The following is a 21,581-nucleotide window of genomic DNA, read 5'->3' as shown; positions in this document are numbered from 1 at the left end:
ATTGTCACACACCCTTCTCTGTCCTCAGGGTAGGTAAAATTTGAATTGGGAGAGAGGAGAATCAGAAAGGAAGCAAAGAGTACTCAGATACCCACAGATAGCTAACAAGGGGCCTGGAGCCCATCCTCAGCCACCAAACGAACCTGGAGTCTGGTGAGCATTGACACAAGGGATGCTAGAGAGGCTGAGGGACCTTAGAATAAAGGAGACCTGTGCTCCCAAGACCCAAGCAGACACCTCAAGTCCCTTCACCCACTGGACTTGAGGAGTAGGAAGGTCTGTCGGGTGTAACTGGTAAAAAGACCCGAGATGGACTCTGAAGTTTTCCTGCAGCCAATTGACAGGAAGAACTAGTGGAGTACCTGGAGTGGAACCATAGCCCCAAAGGTGAAGAGGATGCAGCAGGGTCAGGTGGACAGATGGCTGAAAGCTACTCTGGGTGGACATCAGCATAGATGCTGACACCAAGCACAAGGTTGACATTGTGTTAAGCTCCTTGAAACAGAATATAAGGAAGTAAGGTGACCCTCAACTGCTTGAGATCTAATTCCAGCTATATGGCTGAACTGAGGCTTAAAACAGAAATAGAGTGAAGAAGCTACCAGAGAGATCATGAAACATTTATATTGCCTTTCTTTAGTTAAAGTTTTAAAAAAAGATGATTGTAGATTAACATGTGGTTGTAAGTGATTCCTTGTACATTTTACCCAGATGTTACCCAAAGTAACATCTTGCAAAACTATAACACAGTACCACAAACTGGATATTGGCATTGCTATAGTAAAGATACAGAACATTTCCATAACCACAAGGACCCCTCATGTTGTCCTTTTAGAGTCACAGCCACTTCTTCCACCCTTGTCCCTGCCCCAGCCCTTGGCAATCACTAATCTGTTCTTCATTTCTATTATTTTTTCATTTCAAGAATGCTGTGTAAGTTGAATCATATAGTATGTAAACTTTGGGGGCTGGCTTTTTTCACTTATCATATTTCGCTGGAGATCCATCCAGGTTCTTGTGTGTATCAGTAGGTCATTCTTTTGTATTACTGAGTAGTATTTCCATGGTATGGAGGTACCACAGCTTCAATTCTTCATCCATTGAAGGACATCTGGGCTGTTTCAAGTTTTGGGCTCTTATGAATAAAGCCACTATAAACATTTGTGTACAGGTTTTTGTGTGAAGATTAGTCATAATTTCTCTAGGATAAATGCTCAGAAGTGCAATTTCTGGGTTCTATGGTAATTGCATGTTTAATTTTTAAAGAAATAGCTGATTGTTTTCCTGAGTGGATGTACCACTTTGCTTTCCCACCGGCAGTGTAATGATGAGTGATCTAGTTCTTCCACATCTTTGCCAGCATTTGGTGTTGCGACTATTTTTTATTTTAGCCATTCTAATAGTTGTGTGGTGCTATCTCACTATGGTTTTAATGCATTTCCCTAGTGGCTAATGATGCTGAACATTTTTTGTGTACTTATTTACCATGTGTAAGTTCTCTTCTGTGTCTTTTGTCTATTTTCCAAATGGATTGTTTTTTGATTGTTGAGTTTTGAGAGCTCTTTAAACATTAGTCCTTTGTTGGATATGTGGTTTACAAATATTTTCTCCCACCCTGTAGCTTATCTCTTCATCCTTCCAATAGGTTCTTTCACAGAACACAAAAGTTTTTAATTTTGATGAAGTCATATAAAACCATTTTTCCATTTATGGATTGTGCTTTTGGTGTTAAGTCTAAGAACACTTTGCCTAACCTTGTATCCTGAAATTTTCTTCTAATTTTTTTCCTAAAAGTTTTATTGTTTTAATTTTACATTTAAGCTAATAATCTACTTTGAGAGTTGTAGGTTTTTTGTTTGTTTTGTTTTGTTTTGTTTTTTGGGGGTAGTTTTTTGAGTCTACTTTATTTTTTTTTAACATTTTTTATTGAGTTATAGTCCTATTACAATGTTGTGTCAAATTCCAGTGTAGAGCACAGTTTTTCAGTTATACATGAACATACATATATTCATTGTCACATTTTTTTTTCACTGTGAACTACCACAAGATCTTGTATATATTTCCCTGTGCTATACAGTATAATCTTGTTTATCTATTCTGCATATGCCTGTCAGTATCTACAAATTTTGAACTCCCAGTCTGTCCCTTCCCACCTCCTATTTTGTTTTTTAACCAAAGGATGTCCAACTGTTCCAGCACCATTTATTGAAAGGTCCATTTCTCCTCCACTGAGTTGATTTTACATTTTTGTCAAAGATCAGTTGACGTTATTATGTGGGTCTGTTTCTGCTTTCTCGATTCTGTCCCTCTATCAGTACCACACAGTCTTGATTATAATAGCTATATCATAAATCCTGACGGTGGATAGACTACTTCCCACACAATTCTTTTTTGAAATTGCTTTAGCTAGTCTAGTTCCTTCTATTTCCATCTGAACTTGAGAATAATCTTGTCCATTATTACAGAAAGTCTTACTAGGATTTTGATAGAAATTTTACTGAATCTTTAAATCTATTTATCAACTTGGGGAGAATTGATGTATTTACTATGTTGTCTTCCAATTCATGAATATGGTATGTCTCTTCATTTATTTAATCTTCTTTGATTTCTTTCACTGGCATTGTGTTGTTTTTAGCACACAAGTCGTGTGCAGGTTTTGTTAGATTTATACCTAAGTATTTAAATTGTTTGAGTGATTATAAATAGTATTGCATTTTATATTTTGGTGCCTGTCTGTTTATTGCCAGTATATATATATACTGGGTTTTGTATGTTTATCTTGTATCTTGCAGCCCTGCTGAACTGTTATTAATTCTGAGAGGTTTTTGGTTTTTGTAGGTTCCTTGAGATTTCCTATGTAGACAATCATGTCATCTGCAAATACAGACAGTTTATTTCTTCCTTTCCAATTTGTATGCCATTTATTTCCTTGTGTTTCCTTATTGTGCTGACAAGAACTTCCAGCACTGTATTGAAAAAGAGTGGTAAGAATGAATATCTATGCCTGTTCTTTATTTTAGGAATTTATCTATTTTTCCTTTCAATTCTATCAGTTTTTGCTTCACATATTTTGCAGTTCTGTTCTTTGGTGCATATACATTTAGGATTTCTTGTTTTCTTGGTGGATTGACAGTGGATTTATTTGGCTTTATACCTTATGCTATAAATCCCTCTATTTTCTCTTCTGTTTTCTTTTTTCATTTCTTTCTTTATTCCAGTGTCTTCCTTCATGTGTCCCAGCATCTGTGGCTTCTCTCTTGGATTTTCACTCCTGCTATTGCTTCTCTGAGGGTTTTCTTTGCCTATTCATTCTTCCCTTCTTGACTTTCTTATATGCTCCCCACTCTCTTTCTTCCTCTTTTCTTCTAATCACTCCTGTCCCTCTAAGGCTAAGGATTGGGCAGAAGCAGAGAGAGCTGCTCTGTGGAGTGCCTTTGGTAACTAGGGGTGGCGGGGCAGATAACAAATGACACCCCCACCCCTCAGGCAGTTTTTTCTTCTCTCTTGGATTTTGGCTGAGACTAGGGCAGGCTCAGGATGAAAGATATCATCATCAGTGTTTAGGTTATGACTCATCTCGAGTGTCCCTGTAATGCTTACACGGGCCTGTCTTTCTACAGTCACTTGGCTTTCATTTACTGAATTTAGTTTATTAGACAAGGTCATTTTTGAGTGTTTTCTGGTTTTCAGGGTAAGCCACTGTGTCCTATTTAGTGCTATCAAAACGTTAACTTAAATGCTCCCTTTCTGTCACTAAAAATTAATGATGATGAGACCTGATGGCTTTGTGATATTAGTAAGTTTCCCTGCTCCTGCAGCATGAGCCTCTAAGCATGGTTCTTAAACTTCAGTGCGCATAAGACTCACCTGGAACACTGGTTAAAATGGGACCTCCCAGACCTCAGCACCGGAAAGCAGAGAATAGAGCTGGGGTGGAGCTCAGGAATGCACATTTTCATAAACCACACTACCACACCCTGTGATTCTGACGCAGTAGATCCTGTACCACATTCTGGAAGACTGCTATAAATGGTTGCCAGTTCATCCAGAAGTGATGTGGCAAAATGTTTTCCAACTGTGACCTGTGGGCCCATGTTCAGCCCTGTTGGCCCCTCTACCTTACATGTAGGAGAGAAATATTAAGAGAAATAATAATAACAGTAAGAATATTAGAGATTCACTCTGAGAATTAAACAGAGAATTTAACTCTGACCTCTCCTGGGCTTACACCACCACATTTTATGGGTTTTTAGATAAACACAAATGTGTGCCTCTCGTAGGCTTGTAAAGCATGATTTTCTTGTTACCTTATTGATATTTATATGTGACATTTGAAGATACGTGAGTGGAAGGTGCTATCTCAGACAAACTCAGTGCTGTTTTTCTGGTTTTCAGTTTAAGCACAGCCATTGCTGTTCTCGACACGGATGGAGAGACAGAGCTGGCAGTCACTGATGGGCCCGGCACTGGTGCTAGCTGAGACCTGCCCACCTCCTCCTTGGCATCCTTACACACAATCCCTGCAGCATCACTCTCGCCTCCCGCCCTGATTAGGCCCAAAGCCGGCCCACTTGAGCTCTGTCATCACTTCCATCTGCCCTAGCAAGCACCCTTCTTGAGCCTAAGCCAAGGGTGGCCAGGACTGGCAGCCACCCAAGAGGGAGCAGTGAGACTGGGTTGGCGGAGAAGGGCTGCGGTAAAAGACCAGGGCCTTCTGGGCTGACTCCTAACCCGACCCGCTCCCCCCAGGACCAGGAGCCCCTGCTGGGCTGTAGGGTAGAACTGACATGGTCTGCCTCCCCTGCTTGACTTGATCTTACCTCCATCTTTGCTCTGGTCCTAGATTTCATATTTTCCTTTCTCCAGTCTCCCGCACCCCAGTCTCACCATGCCCTCTCAGGTTGCTGCCAGCCTGGCGTTGGCTGCAAAGCCCAGCTCTGGACTCATCCTTCACTCCAGGCTCCTCTCTGTGATTCCAATAGCCCACTGCAGGGACACAGCACTCTGACACTTATTTTGCATTAGAGTTCCTTGTTGTGCATATTTCCTCCCTAAACAGAAGGAGCCCATTTTGTTCTTCTTTTGTGTCTTACATAGTTCCTTAGAGACACTTGGCATAATTTGGATGAATGGATGAACTGGCCCAAGAACTTAAGTTTACAAGACTTTTAAGCCAAATGAGGAAGAGGCAATTGTCACCAATTACAGTGATTAAAATTTCCAAATATGAGGAGGAGAATAGATAGCATCAATGTTTCTCCTAAATTCCCAGAAAACCTGAATACTCTTTTCAGATTAGATTACAGTTTTCTCCCATTAACTTATAATTGTTCCCCTGTGGTTTTGTTTGCTTGTTTGTTTGGTTGGCTGTTTACTTCTTAGATGGTCCATCCTAGAGAATGGGGTTGTCTCGTATCGGTTGGTACGTGCAGCCCCGAGCACTGGGGCAGTGCTCATTCTTTCCAGAAACATCAGGGTTTGCTTTGACCATTGCCGATTATTTTTGAGGATAAGAATAACTTTATATTAAAAAGTTATATTAAATAATATGCATAACTCTATAGCAAAAGAGTGGATATTCACAGTATGTTCTTTCTCTCTCTTTTTAAATATTGCATTACATAGGTATTTATTGTACCATTGTTACTTCTGTAATGATGAAGTCGAAATAGATCTCTCTAAATGAATGAATGACCCAGGGACAGTATATCCTAGTGGTTAAGAGTACATGGCTTGGCATCAGACACCTGGGTTCCTGACTTGGCCATAAGTGCTGTGACTCTGCTGTAAAACATGGACAATATCGATATCTATTTGTAAGGCTGTTTTGATGCAGATTAAATGAGATCATGTGTGTAAAGTTCTTGACCCAGTTTTTGGCATGGAGTAAGTGCTTAATGAATGGTATATTTTCTTCCTACTATTATGACAGCCGGATAGGGTTTCAAACCTGGTAGCCATTCAAAAATACCGAAGCTGGGTGAGGGAGGGTAGAGCTCAGTGGTAGAGTGCATGCTTAGCATGCATGAGGTCCTAGGTTCAATCCCCATACCTCCATCAAAAAAAAAATCAACAAATAAACATAATTATCTCCCTCCTCCAAAAATAAAATAAATGAAATGATTAAAAAAAAGAAAGAAAGAAAAAGAAAGCCTAGTGTATTAGAATGGAAAGATAACAAAAACTACTAAATGAGGACCTGCTATGATTAAGGACCCACACTAAACAAAAGTGTAAGGAACATTCAGGAATATTCCAGAACATTCCAGAGTCAAGGACCTTGTGATTTCATTAGGGAAGAAGCTAATGAAATATTAGCTGATAAGTGCTAAAGGACTAGGACAGAAAAAAGGGCTTTGGAGACATAGAAAGAGACCTCATGGGCAGGGAGATCAAATCACACAGAGCTTAGTAGGCTACAGTATGGCATGTGGGTTTAACCTCCATGCACTCAGGATGAAATCCCAAATCCCTAACTCTGCCAACAAGGCCTTGCACTGTTTGGCCCCCTGCCTCTCCAACCTTATCTGGGGCCACTCTGTCTCCCAAGCCCTAGGCCAAGGCACTGGCTGGGCTGCAGCTGCCTGTGGGGACGCCTTGTCCCAGTCATGCAAAGACACTCCACACATCCTGCTTCTGTGCATGCCCTTCCCTCTCTCCAGAAGATCCTTCCTTCCATCCTTTGCCAACTCCTATTTATCCTTGAGGTCTACACATAAATGTCAGTTGCTCAAAGGCATTTAGACTGACTCCCAGTCTAAACTGGGTGCCCTTTTCACACTTGTCCATGGTGCCCTGGGCTCCTCCTTCACAAGCCTCTCTTGTGAACTGACACGATCATGTGTCTATCAACTCTCCACGCATGAGCCTGTAAGCTCCATGCCCATGTCTGGTTTTCTCCACACGCTATCTCCAGCACCCAGTATGGTACTTGAGCAGAAGAGAACTCAAAAAAAAAAAATTGTTGATTAAATGAATGAATGGAAGAAAGAGGGGAAGTCAGCTAGACCTTGAAAGAGGAGGAGTGTCTGGTAGGCAGAGGAGAGCAGCAAGGATGTCCCAGGAATTAAAAAATGGCAGAAATAAGAGAAGGTTTGGAGGGACAAACACACAGCGTGAGTGGACAAGAACAGACAGGCATACCTGAGCAGAGGGCTTACCTGGGGGAGCTGAAAGGAAGAGTGTGTTTAAGGCATATTAGCAAATGAGCGTGAGGGACTTTGAATATTAGGACTAGCAGTTCCAATATGGGAGACATTCTAGTAGCAGAACAATATGGCTAATTTGAGCCTGGGGATGGTTGATCTGAGGGCATCAACCAGACAGATAGGAAGGAGAGTGGGAGGAAAGGGGACCAGTTGGGAGGCTGATGCTAGAGTCTGAGTGGGAGATGACTGGTCTCCAACTAAGGCGGTAGATAAAGTAATCTGTGAAGTGATGTTACAGGTGGAGCATCAGTCAGCCCCGGAAACAGTTTCATGACTTTGGAGAGAGAAGAGGAGGAACTAAGGAGAGGATGGGGCAAGATGATTCCAGGGTCTCCAGCCAGAGAACAGATGGAGGACACACAGACATGTCAGGAGGGCATGTCAGAACCAGGAGCAAGCTTCTCAGCTTGGATTTGGATGCCACGAGTTCACGGCAATGGAAATCCAGCCAAGAGCTGGAGTTGCCAACCGGGAGCTGGGGGTGGAGGTCCCGGAGGAGCCGTGCAAGTGAGAAGTGAAGGCATGAGGATGGTGGACAGGAAAACCACGGGGTCAAGGACCCTGCCTTGTAGGAGGCAGGAAAGGACTGTGGGAGAGGTAGGAGGACAAGGAAGATACTGTCGTGACTCCAAATTCATGAGAGGGGAGAAGCTTGAGAACAAGCAGGTGGTCGGATCAGATGCCACAGGGAGTCATGGAGGTGGGACCACCATGAAGTCTCTCCTTTCAGGATGGTAAGTCACGGGTGACCTTTAGCAAGGAGCTGGGACAGAAGCCAAAGCACTGGGAGTGAGGCTGTTGAGTGGGTGGCAAGGACACGTTAGAGCAGGTGTGGGATCACTTGGCCAAGAAGTTTGCCATGAAAGGAGAGGGAAACTAACCCAGCACCAGGGGACATGCTCCCTGGGCTGCGTGACTGCCCCCTGGGCCTCAGAGGACCGCACAGGCGAGACGCCAGGCCCTATCTGTCTATGTCCCTCCAAGTCCAGTCCCTCTGTAGGACATCTCAGCCCTAATCCAGGGACAGACAGGAAGAAAGCAACATTTTTTTTTTTTGCATTTTATTCAAAGTTTTCTTTAATCCATGCAAATAGAACCCTCCATTCACACAGACAGAGAAGCAGTAGATGTAGGCAGTCAGGTAAATCATAACACTTTGAAACAGTCCATTGAGTTGGAATATTTTGATTTTCATGGAATCTTTTGGCACTAAAATGCTCTCAAAGGCAAACTGTTGTGAAAATCTGGAGGAGAAAGACCTATGTGCTTCATGGTCAGAGGACGGTGGGGAGGGTGTGGGTAGCAGAGACCAGGGAATGCTTACTTATGGAAGGGAGCTGAGGGGATGGTCACTTTCTGCAGGGTCAAAAATCTGAAAAGAGTTGAGGGCTGAGGAGCCTGGGGAAAAATGTGACAGATCTTTGCTCCAAGTACATGTCCCTCAGGCCAGTCATTAAAAATACCCTGGCTGCAATCCTGCTCTTCCCATGTAAGCCAAGAGCCAAATGGCTCTTTTCACCCACTGTCCCTGATACCATCTGGCCACATGTCAAGCAATTCAACTACTGTGCGTGTCCCCCCCCCGAGGCCGGAGGGCTGACGTTCCTCTCCAGTAATCTCCTGTCACCTTCCACCGCCCTCAGATGAGGCCTGGGCTATGTATAGCTGGGGGGCTGGCACGTGATGTGTCCCTGCAGGAGGCAGGCAAGGGAGGGGGACAGCTATTTTATGAGATTCAAGTGAACGTTGGGGCCTCTCGGGGCTGGATTGGGTGGCCTCTGAAAGAGCCTTGGGGGGAAGGGGGGCTGTCAGCTGTTCTTATTGGCAATTTTGGGCTATCACCTTCGTCAAAGCCAAGGAAGAGATCCCAAGGCCAACGCTGGCTTCTTTCCACTCCACCATATTGAGAAGCAGTACAACAACAACAAAAACTAGCATCTGATGGATGTTTGTGATGCTGCCCCAGCACTCTACATGAATCATCTTATTGAATCTTCACAAAACCTACATGAAGTAGAAGTTTGAGATGAGGAAATAGAGGCACAGAGAGGTTAACCAACTTGCCCAGGGCCACACAGCGCTTAAGAGACACAGCTGGGATTCCAACCCCTGACACTCTGGCTCCAGGGCCCAAGCTCTCATCCATTACATTCCATCCACTTTGCCTGGGCCTCAGAAGGACCTGGGCCTGAATCCTGGCTCTGCTACAGCTATGAGACTCTGTGCAAGTCACATCTTCTCTGATCTCTTTTTTCTAATCTGAGAAAATGAGACCTAATTCTTGCAGGAGTAACATATACACAAGCACTTATGAATATCTGTTCCCTATAAATTCACCACAGGGCAACTCCATTACAATGAGTCAAAGGTTCTTGAACTTGAGCCTGTGTCAGCATGACCTGGAGGGAAGCCTTGTAAAAGACAGATTGCTAGGCCCACACCAGAATTCCTGACTCAATAGGTGTGGAAGGGGACCCAAGAATTCGCACATCTTAACTATCAGAGAGACGTAAATCAAAACTACAATGAGGTATCACCTCACATCAGTCAGAATGATCATCATCAAAAAGTCCACAAATGATAAGTGCTGGAGAGGCTGCGGAGAAAGGGGAACCTTCCTACACTGTTGGTGGGAATGTAGTTTGGTGCAGCCATTATGGAAAACAATATGGACATTCCTCAAAAGACTAAAAATAGACTTATCATATGATCCAGCAATTCCACTCCTGGGCATATATCTGGAGGGAACTCTAATTCAAAAAGATACATGCACCCCGATGTTCATAGCAGTACTGTATACAATAGCCAAGACATGGAAGCAGATGACTGGATAAAGAAGTTGTGGTATATGTATACAATGGAATACTACTTAGTTATAAAAAAGGATAAAATAATGCCATTTACAGCAACGTGGATGGACCTGGAGATTGTCATACTAAATAAGGTAAGTCAGACAGAGAAAGAGAAATACAATATGATATCACTCATATGTGGAATCTAAAAAAATGACACAAATGAACTTATTTACAAAACAGAAAGAGACTCATAGACGTAGAAAACATAATAGTGGTTACCAGGGGAAAAAAAGGGGTGGGAGGGATAAATTAGGAGTTTGAGATTTGCAGATACTATCTACTATATATAAAACAGATGAAAAACAAGGTCCTACTGTACAGCACAGGGAACTTTATTCAGCATCTTGTAATAGCCTATAATAAAAAAGAATATGAAAAGGAATATATATGTATATAACTAAATCACTATGTTGTACACCAGAAATTAACACAACATTGTAAACTGACTATACTTCAGTAAACAAAAGAATTTGCATATCTGACAAGGTCCCAGGTCTCCAGTTGAGGACCACGGCTCTACAACCATCTCTGACATGGGCACAACCTCCTTGGGTAGCATTTTGTGATGTCCAAAATGACTGAGGGAGGGAGGCTGTTCCTGGAGGCTAGATTTTTACTTCATACTAAACATACTGTTGCGATGGGATTTTTGAAAAATGGATTGGACTGACATGGAGCTAGGCCATGCCCTTTTCTAATTTTTCTCAGCTGAGTTCTGTCCCCGAAAGCCTGTGAAAATGCAGCCTGGCAGCCCAAATGCCAAGGCCGTCTGGTCACCCCCTCCCTGCCCTCCCTGGGAAGAGGTGTCCCACACAGTATCTACTACATTCCTGGAGCCAGGGAGAGACTGTCCCTTTCCTAACTAACCCTCCCATAGGCTGGTGCCCCTCATTAAAAGAAAAATAAAACACAGAGGACACGTGGGAGGGCTGCAGCTGATGGAGAGCGCTTCTAAATGTAAAGTAACAGCTAAAATAATAATGTAAGTAAGGGCTCTTTGCCATGTCTCCCCCATGGCTCACATTAAAAAGCAGATGAGAAACCTGCTACTGCTTGGCTGAACTTTCTGAAGTGTCTGACTAGTGTTTATTTGGCTTACATCTGCTAATGACAACAAATACCATGGGAAACTAACCCAAGAGTCGGCGTTTTCAACGTGCTTTCACATACACAATAAGTGTGAGAACTGTCCTTTCCTGAGCACAATGGGGACCCCTCACTCTACACACGCCCCTCTTTTCTCTTCAGAGGAACCCTGGGACCAGGGGACTGTGGTTTCTGTTTTACAAGGAAGGCGCTTGGCCTTGAGATGCTCAGTGACCTGCCTGCGGTCTGGAGAGCCAAGGACTCAGACCCACGGAGTCTCACTCCTAAGTGTGCGCCTCTCACCTGGCCAGGCCAGAGTGCGGGCTGCTGTTTCTGGGCTGTGTTCACTTTTTCTTTGGGGTTTGGGGAATGCTCTCAGGTTCTCCATAAGTAAGCCGGGTATGTGTGGCCAGGCTAAGGAAAGGCTGGGGGATGCGGAGCCATGGTGGGGTAAGGTGGAGGCAGTCTATGGAAGAGGGAACCCAGAGGCTCCGTGGTGTAGACTCAGGACTCTGTGGGGACTGGCTTTCTTGGTGGAACAAGTCCTTTCAGATGTTCAGCTGAGCTGACCATGATACAAAAATACTCCACACCAACTGGGGACTCTCCACGGCAGGGGAGCAGAGCTGCGGCCTTTAAAGAAACATCTGGTGAGTCTGAAGCAGATTCTGTGTTTATTTTACTGCTCAGAACTGCAGTAGTCCTAATCACGGTTTTACTGTGGTGGCTTTCGTGGTCTCGCACGTCTCCATTCAAACATTCCTAACTCTGGGAGGAGGTCTATCTCAGGGATACGATGGCCTGACATCCTGTTCAGGCTCGAATATTATTGAGGGCTTTTGGGGTGGGAGTCGTGAGAGAGGAAGGTTCCAGTGGTCTAAAACCTCCAAATCAACGGTGTCTGTGCCATTTTGTAAAATCTCCATTTCCCCTTTAATTCTGTCTGTGGAAGAAAGAATCTGACTATAATCAACCAATCCATGCTCTTTCCATCATCTCACCACAGGCTCTAGCCGTGTTATCGTGAAGTGCACAGCAAACTTGCATCAAATATTTCCGTGGTACTTGGGCTCCGAGGAGAAGGGCAACTTAAGAGTGAGCCTGGGTGTCCATCTTCTGAGAGTGCTAGCTCTGCGTGAGGGGTGATGCTCGAAGCCAAACCAAAATAAGCCTGACCTCATCTGAGTTTTCTGAGTGCAGCAGGTGCAAGTTTGGAGAATGCCATCTTTGGGCAGCCGACAGTTGGAAGAAATACCTGAATCCTGTGTGTGTTGCTATTCTCTGCCCAGTGTTCCCACATCATTCCATCTGTAGATTCACTTAACTCCAGAAACTTCATTTTGTCTTCCTCTCTTGGGCTTTGGAAATGCAACCACTGGGACATCTGCCAGTGCTAAATAGGTTTGAAGGCAGTGTCAGACTTTTAGAGCCCAGAGGTTTCTGCCCATGCTGTGTATGTATTTTGGACTGAGAGTCCCATGGTTTAAAAAATGTATCTTTTACCCATTTTTCAGTGGCATTAAGCAAAGACAAACAGTTCCCTGAATCTGAAAGATTCAGTTTGAGTTTTTACATTTCCATTTGATTCTTGTTTAAAAGTTTTTAATTTAATTTTAAAAAGATATCCAGGAGAAAAAGATTTCCAATATAGGCAATGCATCTGTAATTCCTTGCCTTTTTCTTTCTTTTTTTCCTACTTTTTTCCTGGCCTTTTTCTCTTCTCTCCATCCATCCCCCCATCCACCCACCCAACAAACATTCATTAAATACCAAGTAGGTGCTAAGCATTAGTCCCTTTACTCACATTGGTCACTTCGGTTCAACACATAGTCCAGCTGTGAAATGTAACATTGCTCAAGTGTGGGTGAAAATCCAGAATGCAAATTAGAGACACTTGTGCTTCTGTAAACTGGCACTGCTTTCAAATGCTAAGCAATCCCATTCAGCTGTTTCCGGGTGTAGTGGAAGGAGCATGATGTTTGGAACCAAATAGATGTGAGTTCAAATCCTGCTTCGTGCTGTGCTGTTTTATAGTTTTGTGACTGTGGGCAATTTCCATTCAATGCTATGGGGTTCATTTCTTTATATATAATGTGAGAATATGTTGTAAGAATTCAACAAAATGACGTATGCAAAGCACCCATGTTGGACATGTTTTATGGTAAGTTCATAATAAGTGCTATTTCCCTACTCCTCCCTCTTCTGTTCGTTCAACATTCATTCAGCAAACATTGTTGAGAGCCCAGTATGATCGGACACTGATCTAGGTGCTGGCGTACAGCAAAGAAGAGAATAAAGTCTTTGTCTCTGTGGGTTTTACACTCTATAGCAGTGTTGGACAATTTGCACTACGTCAGCCAAGTGCTATGGAGAAAAATAAAGTAGGGTACAGGAATACGGGAATGCTCGGAGAGCGACTTATATAGGTGGTCAGGAAGATAACTTCTTTCTTAAGGTGACACTTAAACACAGACCTAAAGGAAGTGAGTTCTTACCATCAAAAAAAAAGAACATCTCCTTAGTTACCAGGGACCGTGTCATCTGCATTTTCTAAGCAAGCAGTGCATGAATATTTGATGAATAAATGAAAGAGCGAATATTTCTATTTGGGTGCTCACAAGACTTATTTCTACCTTATAGAGCAACTCGCCAGTTTACTCAAAGAAGCTTTCCCGTAATTTCCCATTAAACATGCTAACATCTTCATATTTGATCCTGGGCAATTTGATCCAGGGTTCTCAGACTTGTCATGTCTTTTGGAGAAAAGGGCAACGTGACATGGCACCTACGTAGATTCTTTTCCTTTCTTTCTGAAGGTAAATCCTGGACCCTGACCCAAGATTACTTAGAAAGGTACCTCGTGATCTGGCCTTACAAACCCCTGTAATTCCACCGGAAACCTCTCCTATAGGGGAAGGCTTCCCACAGTCCCAGACCTTGCCCTTCTAAAGGGGTCCAAAGTACTAGTCACTGACTGTGTGAGTAAGGGGGCAGTGGGGGAGGACAGAGTGTAACTGAGCAGGACCCTAGGGGGCCTCCCTGGGACAGACCCCTCCCTCATATCCTCTGCTGGAGCTGCTCTCTGAAGGACTCAGATAATAGTATGTCATGCATATTTCCTGAGTTTTTCAGATGCTAAAAACCACCACCAAATGGGAGAAATTAACTACTTGATGACCATGAGCACGTAGCTCTAGACCTACTGGCGCCTAAGGATTGATCACCATCAACCAATCAGAACTGTGCACAGCCGATCACACACCTTGGGCTGCCCCACCCTTACCTGGCCTTTAAATATGCTCAGCTGAAACCCTTCAGGGAGTTCAGGGGTTTTGTGGGCACAAGCCATCCATTCTCCTTGCTCGGCCCTGCACTAAAACTTTCTCTGCCCCAAACTCTGGCATTTCGGTTTGTTTGGCCTCACTGTGGGTCAGGCGCATGAACTTGAGTTCGGTAACAGAAGGCCTGGCTGAGTCCCAGCACAGACCTGAATCCCTGCAGTCCCCAAACCAACTTAACATCTCAGCAGCTCTCCAAATCAGAGGAATGCTGGCGTGTTCATTGTCTTTCAGGGGAGTCAACAGACCAAAGGTCAAGCAGGTGCAACATGATCCTGGTCATCTGGAAAATTTCCCAACCCAATAGATCAGTACAGTGCTTTGTAAACTTTAACGTGCTTGTGAAGGGATCCTGTTTAAATGCAACAAGTACCCAAGTGATATCTTTGCCATTGGTGTGGTCTGGGGTCCACACTTTGAGCATCAGGCCTCAAGTGGTCCACAAACTTGGCTGCACTTTAGAGCTTTTAAAAGCTGTAGCACTTAGGTGTTATCTCTTACCCCATCATCAATTAAATCAGTGTCTGGGGGGGATCAGACCCAGGCATAGGGACTTTTAAAAACTCCTTAGGTGATTCCAACGTGCACCCAAGTTTGAGAACTATCGCAATTGGCCAAGAACATGGGCTATATTTCAAGTTGCAGGTGAAGGGGATTAATATTTGATAAGCACCATATAGATATTTTAGGCATTCAATGAACATTCCAGATAGATTAATTTCCAAAGTAGCAATCAACTTAAATTACACCTAATACTTGTATAGCTTCTTATAATCTCACGAGAATTTTTTATTCACCTTTCATTTAATTCTCTGAATTCACTGAGGTAGAAAGCACATGGTTGATTTTTTAAGACGAGTAAAATGGAATGCATTATCTGTGACTTGCCCAGGATCAGTCAGCAGAAGAGAAGTTCAGTCACTATGACCCCCGGCTGTCTGCTTTCCCCAAGTACCCCGCCTCATCTGGAGTTGGATGCACAGGGATGGCCGTGTACAAGTCATGTCAAGGACACTGGGCACATGGAGAGTGAGGGGGCTGCAGTCACCCTACCAAAGATATTTTCCCTGACCTACAGATGGATTAGGAGACAGACCTGGACAGAGAATGCAGCTCAGCCTGTTGGGGTCCTGGCAGACTGAGAACTGTGGCACCAAGATGCTCACCAAACAGCAGCAGAATCCAGAGGCCCACACTGCACAGGGTTCAGGTTCCACCACAGATGATGGATCTAGCCCTCCCTCCCACCCCCCAATGGAGCCTGATGGTTGATCTGTGCTGGAATCACTACCTAAAAATTATTGGGAAATGACCTTCTAACCAGCATTGGAAAATCAGTCAGAAGAATAACCCTCTCCTGCTGGCAGAGGTCATTTCCAATCATTTTTAAGTACTGATCCTGCCACTGAATACCCAGGGGTGCTCAGGGTGAGCCCTTGGGCAGGTCAAGTGTGGGAATGAGCTGAAGTCGGGCCCCTACGTGGGAAGAGCAGACAGACCCCCGCAGAGGGGACGCTCAGGAGCAGCCTAGGACCCGAGAAGCAACGGGAGCAGCTGGTCAGCCTGGAGGGCAGCTACCGGAATAACGTAGCTACCTTCTGTGCCAGGACCCCAGGCTGCCTGCCCGTCCAAGGGACTAGTCCACCCTGAAGAAGTGAACCGATTCTTCCTCTTCACAATGTGGAAAGCCTTGCTCAGCTGCGTAGCTCACACCCAGCGAGGCTGCATTGCTGAGGGGCTCAGAGCAGTCTAGATGGATCTCAAGATGCTTTTGAGCTCTCACTTTCACTCATTCATTCAACAAGCATTTACAGAGCATCTGGATAGAACTATGTACAGAGCGCCCGCCCTCCAGAGCTAGACCCCGGCCGAACAGAAAGCAAGCTTTGAGTACAGTGCCTCCCGATGCCACTTTCCTTGGCCTTGGTCCGCCCTAAGCTCTAGTGATGTGAGGTCTCCCCTTCCTCCCCTTCCCCCGCAAACCCTGCTCTCACTCAGAGCTCAGACTTGGTCAGGTGGAGGAGTAAATGAGGGCAACATCTTCAAAGACTACCTCTGCCAGAGGGGCTGGACGAGGGATAAAAGTTTCACCTAAAGGAATGAGGCTCGGTGGCCAAATTTTAGGAAAAAGCTAGGAAGGTGAGAAAATATTTCAGAGCTATCACAGTCTTAGCTCCTGTGGATCCTTCCCCGCCCTTGTTTATGTGCCCAGTAAATTCTTCTCGTTTTCACAAACCAGTTCTTCCCTGTCATGCCTTCTACATCTCTCCCTGAGGACCCCGTGCTGCCCTACTATTAGAGCGACCCCATGGCTTTGCGGCTTTTCACTTGTATTTCACTGTAATTCCCACATGAGGCCGTGGGCCCCCTGAGTGTTCACGTTCCCTGTATCCACAGCGCACCCCAAGGCCCAACCTAGGTCAGTGACAGATGTGTGACTCACTGATTGGCACTTCAAGGTCCCTAGTCAGGCAGTGACCTCCTCACCCTGTGTGTGGGGCTGTTTCTGGATGTTTCAGTGTCAGTCCTTAAAGCAACAGACAAAACATTGACCACAGTACCTTTGGATTTTCATCAGAACATGATGGCCCTCATGTGAGGAGTGATGAACTTCTAGTTTGTAAACTTCTAACCCCTAGAAATTCCCCAAGTTTTTCCCCCTGGGGCTGGCAACTCATCACTGGAGAGGGAAATCAGTTTCATAGGTTTGGGTCAGTTTCTTTTTTTAATGAACTACAACAGAATAAAATAGAAAAGAACAATAAAATAGAAGACAAGAGAATTTGTTAAGCCAAGTATTCCCCAAGTAAGTGTTGTCCTATGAGACTTGTTCCACTTGTGTATGTCTGTGTCTGTGTGCACTAGGTCACAGGGAGTTATGATAAAAAACAAACATGGGAAGTCACTTTCCTAAACTGTTTGGAGGAAAGGACCCGACTCTCCCTGCACTGTCTGCCCAGGGCGGAGATCTCACTGCCTCGCGGATGTACCCTGGGAACTGCCTCCCCCTCCTTCTATCCTGGACAGACCCAGCCCTGGACATGGCAGAATATTTTCCTTAGTGTAGGTTTGGAGTCCAGGGAATTAAGAAGGCAACATAGGCTTTTTTGACCACGGAGAAAATTTAGAGGCTCACATCCACCCTCTCATGGGATTCCTGGAACCATTTTTGTCTTGGATCCTGAGGAGCAGCCTATATCTGACAGGTATCTCAGCGAAGGCCCACCTCCCCCTATGAAGGGAGCCCAGCCTCCTCCCTGGCTTCTAGCATGAGCAGTGTCTCCAGTACTATGTGCTTCCCAGCCCTGCTGGTATTATGGCTGCATCGTCAGGCCCAGGCCCACAGGCTGAGGACACTATTTAAGGAGACTCAAAATAATCCTGAACAGGGCATCCAACAGCTCCTTGTACATCATTGTCTCATTCGATTCCAGCAGTTACACAGTGTAGGGGCTAAGACTGGCTTCACCTGCACTAGTTGAGTGACCTTGGGCAACTTTGCCTCTCTGTGCCTCAGTTTCCCCACCGATAAAATGGGGATAGTAACTGTAACTACCCCATAGAAATATTGTAAGGAGCAAACTGTAACTGTTCAGGACCCTGTGGGGCTTTTCCAGGACAGACCCCACACCCCGTATCCTCGCTGGAGCTCCTCTCTGAAGGACTCAGATAATAGTATCTCATGCATATTTCCTGAGTTTTTCAGGTGCTATAAACCACCACCACATGGAAGGAATTATCTATTTGATGATCATGAGCACGCAGCCCCCAGACATTCTGGCGCCTAAGGATTGATCACCATCAACCATCAGAATTGTACACAGCTGATCACACACCCTGGGACGCCCTGCCTTCATCTGGCCTTTAACAGTGCTCAGCTGAAACCCTTAAGGGAGTTCAGGGGTTCTGGGGTCCATGAGCCATCCGTTCTTCTTGCTCAGCCCTGCACTAAACCTTTCTCTGCTCCAAACTCCGAAGTTTTGGTTTGTTTGGCCTCACTGTGTGTCAGGCACGCAAACCTGTCTTCAGTAACAAAACCAGCTACCACATACAAAGTGCCCAGAACTATCCCTGCACACAGTAGGCATTCAATAAATGTTAATTATTATTAATCATCTCATAAGTCTGTATGATAGTTATTATTTTTCCAGATTTAATAGGTAAGAAAATGAGGCTTAGAGAAACTAAATAACCTGCCCTATGTGTTGTGCCCAGTAGAGACAAAGCCAGAACATAAGCCCAGATCTCCTGACTCCAAGTTTTATGACCTCTTTCCCCTAATGATTTCGGAGACTGTGGGGCATCAGACTACCCCCTGTGCTGAACTCCATTTTGTATGTCTCTGCCAGGAACTCAGATCAAAGGCAGCTGAAGGGATGCTGAGCCCAGGGCAAAGTCCTTCTCAGGATTTTGCTTGGGAGTACAGAAGTCGTCTTTGGGAAAGGGTTTTTTTATCTTTTTAGCTCAAAGGTAGTTGATATACAATGTGTTAGTTTCTGGTGTACAGGATGGTGATTCAGTAATACATATATATTCTTTTTCATTATAGGTTATTACAAGTTATTGAATCTAGTTCCCTGTGCTCTACAGTAGGACCTTGTTGTTTGGGGAGATAGATTCTTGGGGGAGTTTGTGTGTGTTAATATGAGAGAATCAGAGATAGGGGTCATTCTTGCACTGGCATCTTTTTGAGTTCTCGGCTAAGTGAACAGTGATGGACTTATGTGGTAGAATCCTTATGCCTTCAATTAACTTTTCATAAAAATGTCTCTATCATTGAGTAAGGCAGTTCGAGATGGAGATGATAAAGTGAGTGAGGATTTCATGGGTTCAGTAGCAGCCGTGCTGTTTGTCCTGGCTTTTTCCAGCCTGCCATTTTCCTATACATTTAGCACAAAGACCTAATAACTGTCTCTGTTTTCTCTTTGCTTGTAACCCACAGAGGGAACTGAACTTCCACATTCAGCCCTCAGGATGGAGCCCGAGGAGAAAAATAATGCTAATCGTGATATTTTTAAATGCTTAGTTTTTTGTCTACTAGATCTGTCATGACCACACTACCATGTATAAATCCTCTGAAAAATAGGGATTTGTATGATGATCAGGAGACACAGGATTCTGCAATGCTTTTTATTTTTAGTTGTTTATTTAATGAAGGTACTGGGGATTGAACCCAGGATTTTGTACATGCTAAGCACACGCTCTACCACTGAGCTATACCCTTTCCCTGCAATGCTTTTTAAATTATCAAGGATATTTTGATGTTTTTGGGATGGTTTTCCTGGATTTCATTACAGTCAATTTTTTTTTGAGGATTAGAATCCACATGGGTTTTATATGGTAATTCAGTTCATCAAAGTATTTGATTATAGTGTATGTCAATTATTTCTCAGTAAAACTGGGGGAAAAAAGAAAGCATCTGATTAAGCTGAGCTTTCTAGTTGTATCGGTTAATAAACTGCTGTGATTCTCAAATAGTCCTTTTCACAGATTTGTGCCTGGGCTGAGCTGGGTGTGGGGACTGCTCAGGGATCTTGGTGTCTACTAGAATTCCTGGCACTCGCAGGTGCTCCTGAGTGTAAGCGATCTGAAACTGTCCAGGAGGCACTGCAGGACGGGTTCCTGGGGCCCTCACACAGGATTAGAAAAGGGGCCCCTGCTGCCAGGTTTGCAGACAGGCCGTGTAATGCAGATAAAATAACTGCCTTCAGCATCCTCCCTGAACTCACACCAAGAACTTTCTGAGAAAAAAAAATCCCCATTAATGAACGTGCAGCTAAAATCTTCCTACATTTACGCTGAGAGATATTGACTGAAACTGAGTCACGAGAGAGGGGCATCGCTTAGTGGTGTTTCCCAACTGACCCGTGAAGAGAGGCAAGGTCAAATGACTGCTCCTCCCCAGGGGACTTGCAGGAGCAAGAGGAGGGAATTGGCACCCAAACTACCCCCGAATTTCATATCAGCCAGGCTTTTTAACAATAGTTTTAGCCCTCTCTGAGAAAAACGGTCTCTGGATCTATTGCCCTTGAGAAATCAAGAGGACCACTGGATGACAGACTATACATCAGACCCAGGCAACGTGTAGCACATTCGACTGACCTGTCTTAAGGGTCTGGACCTACCCCTGTTTTTTCGTACATTCCAGCTTTGCAACAAGAATGTCTTCAGACATGCCTATGACTGAAATGGGGCAAGACTTCAGGATGTATTCTCGGCACCCTCATGTCCCCGCCTCCCAAGTGCTGGCCCACTCACGCTCACTGGACCCCACGGCCGGAGGGGCCCCCTCTTACCTCCAGCACGATTTCTTTCAGCTGGAACTGTTTCTGTGCGACTTTATCTGAAGACACGGGCTCATGGTAGTAGAGGCAGAGCAAGTCATATTTCTTCAAGACCTGCTTGAAGTTCTTCTCCGTGAGGCTGACCACGCGGTCCTTGCCGTCATAGATGGGGAAGTTCAGCCCCTCCTCTGCCCTGCAGGAGGACAGCAGGTAGACCCCCAGGATGAACAGGTGAGTTCTCTTCATCAGGGCGAAGTGTTGTTTGTCTTTCCCAGAAATACCGCGTGCAGGAAAGAGGATGGACTCTTAGAAGACGTGCTGGGAGGGGTGGGGAGCAGAGAGGCCGATTTCGTCTCTCTCCTTGGCCCTCCCCAGGCCGAGAACCCCCTCTTTGCCTTCTCGGGCTGCTAACTGTAATTGTGGGCGCAGGACGGAGTGGGTGGAGGCTCACACACATGCGTGCTTAGAACAAGAGCCAGGCTGGGCAGCCAAGCCCCAGATACCTCGCATAGCTCTGCCCAGCCCCTGTCTCATCAGGAACTCCATTTTTAGGATGCAGTTGTTTCGGGCTAAAAATAAATCATGCAATGAATTAAAAAAAAAAGTTAGATACGGCACTGTTGAGGGATTCGCTGGTACAGTTTGTCAGGGTGGTGGAGAGCGAGGAGGCAGGAGGGAGACAGGGGAACGTGTGCATAGGAAATAAGGAGGCTGGGAAGGTCAGAGGAGAGAAATAAACTCAGTGGGAGGAGGGGAAAATGAGGAGAGAGAGAGATGGGCCAGTGGCACCAATGAGCAAATGGAGAGGCT

The 21,581-nt window shown here is 44.9% G+C and overlaps 1 protein-coding gene across 1 annotated transcript in view; it reads right to left on the bottom strand.

Moving 5' to 3' along the window:
• CASQ2 (calsequestrin 2) overlaps positions 1 to 21,243 on the bottom strand; it is a 61,243-nt gene extending 40,000 nt beyond the window's left edge. The window contains 1 exon segment of the mRNA XM_006193173.3: positions 20,784 to 21,243. Coding sequence (XP_006193235.2) covers positions 20,784 to 21,017 — 234 coding nt within the window. The 5' untranslated portion in view covers positions 21,018 to 21,243.
• Positions 21,244 to 21,581: the final 338 nt, after the last annotated feature.

This window comes from Camelus ferus, chromosome 9, assembly GCF_009834535.1.
Source record: "Camelus ferus isolate YT-003-E chromosome 9, BCGSAC_Cfer_1.0, whole genome shotgun sequence".
NCBI classification, from domain to species: domain Eukaryota; kingdom Metazoa; phylum Chordata; class Mammalia; order Artiodactyla; family Camelidae; genus Camelus; species Camelus ferus.
Note: the sequence above shows the minus strand (reverse complement) of the source record. Positions and strands in the feature narration are given on the sequence as shown.